This window comes from Lactuca virosa, chromosome 7 (genome assembly GCF_052849685.1).
Source record: "Lactuca virosa cultivar CGN04683 chromosome 7, Lactuca_virosa_CGN04683_v6, whole genome shotgun sequence".
Classification (NCBI taxonomy): domain Eukaryota; kingdom Viridiplantae; phylum Streptophyta; class Magnoliopsida; order Asterales; family Asteraceae; genus Lactuca; species Lactuca virosa.
The window spans coordinates 76,071,872-76,081,178 of NC_136432.1; the positions used below are offsets into that span (position 1 = coordinate 76,071,872).

The window sequence follows — 9,307 nt, forward strand, 5'->3', positions numbered from 1 at the left end:
TATGTATATCAGTAAGAAAAAATAAAGTTGAAACATGAAATATTAGTAAGAATAATGTAAAACTTTAGACGAATGAAAGTTTTTAAATACTTTTGATTTCGATGAACCTCATAAATGTGAGGTAAAAGAAATATTATTTACTTGATAAATACAATTATTTACATTAAACATCATTGTTTGCTAACAGAAACTAAACGAAATATATGTGATTATATAAATTTTAAAATCGGGAATCGGATCTTTAAAGGGGTGAAGAAAGTCACAAAGACAAGACTCATGATTAATATGCAAAAACACAATAAAGTTATTGTAACAGTTTATACACCACCTGCAATGATGATGTATTAAATTTGTTTCAATTTAAATGAAAATACACACACAATTCATCAAGAAAAAAAATATAATTCACAGTAGAATCGTGATGAACTGATTTTTCTTGGAAATATGTATTCCATCATTGTATATTGGGTCCATTCGTAATAAGAGATTTGTTTCAATATGTTGGTCAAATGCTTGGCTCAAACACCTAATGTGAATCAATATGTCCAGTTTGAAGCTTTCCTAACCAAGATCCACTAATAATGATATGGATTTGTTCAATTACTAATTGTTTTTTATTTTGGCAGATGATGAACCCTGGGAGTGTATTGCAACTTATTAAGAAATATCCAGGAAGCATACGGACCAGATTTGGATATGATGTTTTATTGAATGGATAAGAAGGGTGCCAATTTTTCGTTATTGCATCTCTTGTCTTGTCTGGTTGCATGCAACAATATCTTAAAAATCGCCTAAAAATACTTGCTACTAAGAAGTCAGCAATATTGAAAAAAAAAAACATACTATATTTATTTTGGTTAAGAGTGAAGATTATTATATTCTTAACCACATTAAAGACACATTGTCAAAACTGTTCAAATTTTCAAAAACATAAAGACCAATCCACTTATTTCCATATTTGACCTTTGACCCCAGCACACACAATACAAGACCCTTCTCACAAGCAGATTAACCAAAGGGGTATATATGTCAATATAGTGATGTTGCCACCTTACTGTTATACCCTTTTGACCTTCCAGAAAACAAATTAGATCTACCATTTGCCATTCCAGCCTTCATTGGTGTTGGTGAAGGTCTCCCTCTTCCAGATCCAATCGTCACATATATATATATATATATATATATATATATATATATATATATATATATATATATATATATATATATATAACCACTAAATCTACATCACCGTTCCAAACGTGACTTGAACTCTCACCTTGGGCACTTTACCAACTACTCTTATACTGCTAGACATTAAATTCTTTGATTTTGTATAATACAGACCAACTCACAGTATTGTACTAGTTTTGCACTTTTGCTTGTACCGAATAAGTTATTCGTACAACAAAATGTTTATTGTAATTAAAAACATAGCTTACAAATTTTCACCTATATATCAATCAAATTTTTTTTATAAAGAAATTTATTCTAGATTATAAATTGAAGGAAATTTATGTTTATGAGTAAAATTAAAACGAACATAATGGCACTACGTTGTAAGTTAATTAATTTTTAGTATCTAAAGTGTGTTGCTATTTTGCATAAGACGACGGATACACACTGCCTAAAACCTATGAAAACTAAAAATGATGTTATTCCATCACCCAAAATTAGAATCGACGTAAAAATCGTTCAGGGTGTCTCAAAAGCATACATGGTTTATAATTATTAAAATATCTGGGTTTAAAAAATATTGGGGTTTTATGCTTTAGAAAATAGGGTAAACTGCGAAAAACAGCAACTGTTTACTCTCGTTATTAAAATGGCAGTATACTTTATATTTTACCTATAACAACAACATACTTATGCTTTTTACCTATATTAGTATTTTTCTTTATTATTTACTATATGCAATCAACCTATAATACAAGTTCAGGCCTCAGGGTATCCACAAAGAATATAGATTTTTTTAATATGTACTTATAATTATGTGTTATCAAGTATATTTTCTTTAGCCAAAGTCCAAAGATTGATTCCATTTAAGTGTGTATTTTGACTGTCTTTTGGTAACAGTTAGTTCTATGTTATCCTGGACCAAAAAGAAATAGAAAATGCGTGACACACAAATCAGCATTACAACATTTTGTAACAATTGCAATTAGGAAGGCATGATTTTATTTTCATCTTCACAAAATACAGAGTTTAAGATTCATAAAATCTATAAATGAAATATCCTCTACTCTGTATCTATACATGTAATTCCCTACCCTTCCATATATATATAAAAATACCCATAATGTATACAGCGGCCGTATATGTTGTTTTTTTCTCATTTATTTTATGTTGGACGAAGAAAGAAAGGAAGGAAGTGTCTAACTTTTTTGGGTACGAGGACGGAGAGGAGATACACGTGTTTTTATTGGTTTAAGCTTCACTCCCATATTTTCAGGGTAAAGAAGCTCGGGAGCAATGCAGCGCGGACCAATAGGGCTCCTCGGGATGCCCATGAACCGGTATGGTTTGTACCATTTATATCCCATCAGAAAAGAGTCCAGCGGGATCAGCATTGCATGAGGCTGTTCTTCATTCACCATTGATCCACAAGCATGTACCTTCATCACAATTTATGGGTCTAGTTTGTTACACACAACAGGGTAGCACACATAATATAGGTTGTACTGAGTTTGGTGTACATTGGACTGGAAGTGAGAGTGATGTACATTTAAACAACTTGCATTTCCCAAAAAGGTTGAATAAGGTGGAAGAGGATTTGTTATCGGTATCGGTATCTCGTCTATACAAAATGGATTGTTCCTTCGCGAAATGGATTGAAATGATCGGTTCCAACCAAAATCATTCGGTAGGAATTCATATTTTACCAAATTACCACCCTTTAATCATGCCCCATCAACCAGTCCCACAGCCAACATGGGAAGGTAACCCCGAGGCTTCATTTATGAACTTTCACCTCTCTTTTTTATTTTCCATAAATAGTTATTTGGATAATTATGAATATTTACATTTATTTTCAAAAGATTCGTACCTCAACAAAAGCAGAACGTGTTTTACCCAAATTTGTGTTCATGTGAAGAGCTTCATTATGGAACGGAGAGCTGTCGCCAACAAAGATGATCGTTGGGCATTCAAGACTCTTTAAATCTTCGGTGATGTCTCGTCTCCTACCAAATTTAAAGAAAGTTAGGATCTTAAAAATTGAAGAACAAATACTTTTGTAAAGAGTTATAAAGATTAGTGACTCATTATGTATCTACTACCTGTTGATTGCTTGAAGAAACCGCCATACGTTAATGCTATCTCTCTCATTCAATAACTGTAGGGGGGGAAAAGCATATTGAGTCCGGTTGGAATTTATAAATTATTAGCGGATTATATATGATTATAGAACCATATTATTAAGATAAAACAATTTAGGATGTCTTAAACATTTAACCACATAGTGAGTGACTTTCGACCCATTGGACCATTTCCTTTTTAGCTAATTTTGTATGATAAAATACAACCCAAATCAAATCATCTCATGTTTAGGTAAATGGGTATATGATCACGCAAAGAATAAAGATAAGATTGTCCGTCTAATTGAAGTAGTGAAGATGGGAACTACAAAATCGATAGAACAAATAGCACAACGTCTACTTTCTTCGTCGGATGAGAATTGAAGCATTTCAAAAAAAAACTTGTGAACTGCCTATTCAACCATAAGCTTATTATTACTACTTATCAATGATATTTATCGGAGGCACCTAAGGTATTTTACTAGTATATAAACGAGTAATTACAAGAAGTAGCAACATACTTTTATTTATTTGTTTGTTATAGCATCTTACTTTCATTTCTTTCTGTTCTACATTGTACTTTAAAGAATAACTTCCCAACTATAGCCATGTCATCCACATACAAAGCAGTTATCACTGCTACAGTTTAGTATATTTGCAAAATACAATGCTATAATTCGATAGATTTTTCAATGTAAAATGTTGTAATTAATAAGAAACAAAAATGAAGTACAATACTATAATAAAATGAAATAATAAACAAATAAATGGAAGTGGTTTGCTATTTTTTTTTTTTTGCATTTATACAAACTCAAACATTGCAATTCTCGTAGGATTATCATTTTTTTCTCAAAATTTGAAGATTTATCACTCATGAAGTTGAGAGTGGTGTTTTTTACCTGAATCTTCAAATTTACCAAAGAAGAACCATAATTAACCTTTAGAATCAAAGTGACGTCAGAAAACTAACCTTTCTGCATGATCGAACTATATTTGATTCTGGGACTTCTAGATTAATATTACCGCAAACTTCCTGATTTTATTCAAAAAGTATCTCGTGATCAAGATCATATAAGAAAAATAAAGATATTTGAGTAAAAATATCATAAGGACAGAAGTCTGAGTATACCTTACTGAAGTATCTGTGAATCAATAACTCCTTCAACAAATCACTTATACCGTGATAATAGAGCAAATTTGACATGAACTACAAATAAAAAAAAATTAATCATAGTTGTTAATTGATGAAACATGGTTCGTCAGTCTATACTTACAACCATGGTTAGAAGTCATTATGGGTTGTAAGAAAAAGTAACCTTATTGTAAAACCATTCATTCCAAGAGGGTGCTCGGCATATAGGGGATATAAGTATCAAACCGGTAACTCTTTCACTATACTTTATCTGCAAAAAAATAATAAAAAAATAAAAATCCTCAAAGATGGAAAATAAATTAAAAATCAGTTTTGGAAGTATTAATAACTTAACAAGAAATCATACCGCAAATTGTGTAAGTATGTATGCACCCGCCATTGCTCCCATACACATCACTGAACCGAGCCTGGGAAACTCAAAATACTTACCATCATGAACATAGATATATTACAATACTGGAAGAATTTAGTCGGGCTTTTCTTCTGAAAATATAAAAGATTATAAAATTAATTATTTATATAGTCATAAAGTACAAAAAACCGATATAAATATTATAGAATTACAAATTTAATATTGAATATTGGATATTAAAACGAAATATTAAAGAATATTTAATAAAATCAGTTCCGAACAAATTCAATAAAAAAACAATGATTTGGTTATTTACGATGTTTAACTATCGAAAGAAATTTTTTCAGATTTAACCACTGACAGATTTTTCTCCATAAAAACCACTATAAGGGTTTCTTGGTAATGATTGCAAAAAACCATAGGAAAAATATTTTTCTGGTTTGGCCTTTTTTATGTTTCAAAGCTTTGATGGTTAAATCTTATAAAAAATATATTCGGGTGGTTAAACGGAACAAGTTCCAAACTACAGTTGTTTTTATAGAATTCAATGTTTTATACAATGGTTTTTAAGAAGAGAAAGTCCAAGTCTTAATAGTTACATCAAAATAATACTTCCGGTGGTTAATACGGAGATTTGAAGTTTGAATATAATTAGAGGAATATATAATATTATTGAATGAGGGGTGAACGGATAAAAGAAAAAAATAATAATAAATGGTTAACGGATAATACCAAAACAAAAACAAGCTCCCAAGGATTAAAGAGCACTTTAATAGCTAATTTTAATAGTGTTAATAACCTTTGAGAAACCTCTAAATGAGGTGCTCTATAAGGGGTTTTGATAAAATACAAGCACCAAGATTTAACGTTGTGATTACCTAAAATGATTGAGGACCACAAGAATTTGATCACTAAGATCCTCAACAGAAGGCACCGGATCATCCATACAAATCGTTGCAGCTCCTAACTGCAACAACTCTTGTACAAACCCCATTTATGTTAACAATATGTAAATACATAAAGAACGAATTAATAGAGGAAGTTATGAAAATGCAACAATAAGTGGTAAGCTTTTACAAATTTGTCCTTTACTTTTTCCTTTGTGTGTTATATTTTCTCAAATACTTTTTAAACACCATCAATCCGGACATTACAAAAAATTGAGAAACAGACCTCATGACCGGGTGGAGTAATGTGATATATGCAGAAATTTTGGAGTAGCAACGAAGCTGAATGTTGACAGAAAAATAGTGCTTGGAAACATGACGAGTCTGCCCATCATTTGCACAAAAAAAAAAAAAAAAGATCAATCAAAAGTAAAGAAAGTAACAAAAGACAAGAAAAAAATGAGAAGATTTAGTGTTGGTTACGATTTAGAGCTAAATCAGGATAGGTAATCAATGGTGCCTTTTCTTGATCTCCATACACGGTAACAGACACAGAACCGCAGCCAGTCTGAATGATATGTTCCTGCATTAAGATTCCACCACAATAAAAAATTTGATATATATAATAATAATTTGGTCTAACTTTATTGTCATTATATACAATATAAGATTCTACTATTTTTGTGTTTTCTATTTTATTAATGGAAACAACTTATATGCTGCTGCCTCCTATAAAATTGTAATATTTGACTTCAACACATCAACTCCAGTATCCCAAATACTTGAAAAATTATAAGAATGAAGGAAAGAAATGTGAAAACAAGATCCGAATAAATGGAAATACAACAAATACCTAGTATTTTTGCATATAAAACTTAAATGTCCAACAAAATGTTCCAAAAACACAAAATGGGGTATAATAAAGGGAAAATGGCATGGATATGTAACAACTAACAAATGCGAAGTCAGGTTTCATTTTTGGGACCTTACTGTAAGATTTACTTAGATATAAGGGGTCACGGTTTGAAGGTTGCCTGTTTTGGAGATCCGGTGGTTTTTGTATCCCCAAAACAGGCATTTTTCAAACCACTGCCTCTTATATGTATGTTCTCAGAGTATGATTCCAAGATAAACCCTGACCCAAAGTATGTTGCATTTTCATGGTATGAATGCTCTCAATTGTGTAAGATTAATCCCAAACTCTGTTTAATAGATTGAAAAATCTTCTCGAGTCTTGACGCACTCTGAAGCTCGATAAGAACTATAAGATCTCTGCTCGATAATGCAGGTTTGATTTCGAGAGTTCAAATAGCTCAAAGATGTTATCAGATGTATATATGATAAGGAAACCCAATTTGTGCTCTATCCATATATACCAACACATACATAGGATTTAGAACTTTAGATACCCTGGTTGTTGGTGTTCCACGATTTAACCCACATAATGGCCTTGACCAGTTGGTTTAATGGTACAAATTACCATTTTTATTTAGATAGGGCTCAAAAAAGTAGATTAAATTGAATTGATATCCAAGTCAATCCGTTTTGGGTACAGATTACCAAAATTATTCACTTTTCTAGGGAAAATTACAAATAAATAATTAATAAATTTTGAGTTCTTTTATGGCTTAACTAGTAATACTATTTTTTTCCAATCAAAGAATTATATTTTGGGAGGTTTAGTGACTTTGAGTCAATGCCTCAGTACCCAGCAATGAAGCCCACTGCCATCTTTCAAAACATCATAAAGATTCAAGGGGACACGTGCATTTCATCTAGAAAACATAGGAAAGATTATAATTAATATCTCAAAATTCTTGTTTGCTGAACACGAGTGGAGTTGATGAGGCTGTTGGATTGGATGGCAGCATTAACAAGAGTGATATGGAGGTAGATTTTAAGGAGTTGATGACAAAATTTACGACAAAGGAAGGTAGGAGTTGGAGAAGGAATATGAAGATGAGGAGCAGATAAAAAAGATTGGTTTTTGTTGTTCGTGATAGATATGATTAAGAGTACAGTGCAACGGCCCAGATTTTCCATTATTGTGTTGACCGAGTAATGAAGAAGTGTCATCTGGTTAACCTACTTGATCGCTCAAATGGGGCCATATTAGCACTAGTGAAAGGATTAGTAATTGTCCATGCCTTATAGAATTCTCAACATCCCTATATATACAAGAGGGTAAGATAAATATAAGAAAAATAAAGTCCTAATCTAATGCTATCGCAAGCACTCAAGAAGGAGTGTGAAGGCAGGATTTTGTCAGCAAGTACTATGTGGAAGCTTCTCCACGGTTTAAACAACCGAAGATGCACAGATTCAGTAATGCCCAGGGAGCCATGGCAATTAATAGTTAGACAACTTGTCAGGAGCTTCCTTGATGAGTCCATGTCAGGGCGAAACCAATTGGGACACGTATATGGTGAGGTTGTTTGCGGGATAAAGATAATAAAGACAAAGTATGAAAACGGTAAATAAAACCGATCAACCCATTATCTAATTCTGATCATTCAAGTCTCAATGATAAGTCTTCAAAACAATTATCCAGATAGGTATTTGACAAAATGAGATTGGGAAATTGTGTAATATATGAGTTCATATTCAAAAAGGTATCCAATAGGTATTTGACAAAATGGGATATATTGGGGAATCGTGTAATATGTGAGTTCATATTCAAAAAAGATATTCAATAAATAGATCATATCACACAAACTTTGAATTTAGAACTCCATAAATTAAATAGAAAATGAATAAAACAAACCTTCCCGCCAAGATGGATAGTTGGCGTTTCCACGGAGAGGGAAGGACGGGCATAGGCCATGGCCGACGGCTTCTGTGTCCGACGGAACTCAAGAAGCCCTTCCTCTCCCTCTCTCGATCTCTCTCTCTACCTTCGTCCTTATGTTGGGTATTATTTTCTCTCTCTAAAATTATCAATCATCTTATAAGTAGCAAGCATTTGTGGCTTATATATATACAACAAAGCGGGTCTTCCTCTCGATCCCTTTTTTTCTCTCAATGAATTTGTGGTTTCTCTCTCTATACATATATGTGATCTAACTGCAAATCAAGATATGAATAATTTTGTGAAAAATAAATGAAATGCATGCCTGCCGTTAAAGTAAATCTCACAGATGGGAGCTACTGAAGGGTGATCGGAGTTACCCTGTGCTTGGTCGGCGACGATTGATGACTTGAAAACAATACACTCTCATGAACCAATTTTCTATAATAAAAAAAAATTTTGCCTATACAAAGTTTCTACACAAATTATATAACTGGTCCCTATGGTTAGCAACAAATACCACAAATAGTTCTTATTGGAATTTATTTTTAGTATAGGCGATCTATGTGGTTTTAATTTTTAATTTCTTACATGGGTAGTCTCTGTGACAAATGTATTTAAAAATACACCGTCATATGCATGTACAATGATCAATTTGCCATTTTGTATTGTTTTATATACCATTTACATAATCCATATAGGGCGTGTTCGGCAAAACTAGCTTGTAGCGGATAGCGTTTTGTTAAACGTTACGTGAAGTAGCATTTGGATTTGGAGTTTTTTGTTTAAACTAAACGCTAGAAGCTTGTAGTGTCAAACAAGGCTTTCAATTCA

General features: G+C 32.2%; 1 protein-coding gene across 2 annotated transcripts; it reads right to left on the minus strand.

Annotated features, from left to right (window-relative positions):
• Positions 1 to 2,158: 2,158 nt before the first annotated feature.
• On the minus strand, positions 2,159 to 8,905 carry LOC145125124 (pollen-specific protein SF21-like). Of its 2 annotated transcripts, XM_079060612.1 has the most exons (12): positions 8,854 to 8,905; positions 8,450 to 8,748; positions 6,169 to 6,268; positions 5,972 to 6,069; positions 5,677 to 5,765; positions 4,793 to 4,853; positions 4,610 to 4,696; positions 4,423 to 4,500; positions 4,264 to 4,326; positions 3,276 to 3,331; positions 3,044 to 3,179; positions 2,159 to 2,612 (listed from the first exon to the last, which is right to left on the minus strand). In XM_079060612.1, the coding sequence occupies exons 2-12, from the start codon at positions 8,507 to 8,509 to the stop codon at positions 2,373 to 2,375; spliced, it is 1,068 nt and encodes a 355-aa protein (XP_078916738.1). In that variant the 5' UTR covers positions 8,510 to 8,748; positions 8,854 to 8,905; the 3' UTR covers positions 2,159 to 2,372. The 2 variants fall into 2 exon arrangements, with proteins under 2 accessions (XP_078916738.1, XP_078916737.1); XM_079060611.1 differs by lacking the exon at positions 8,854 to 8,905 and having other exon boundaries at positions 8,450 to 8,853.
• Between the last annotated feature and the right edge of the window lie 402 nt (positions 8,906 to 9,307).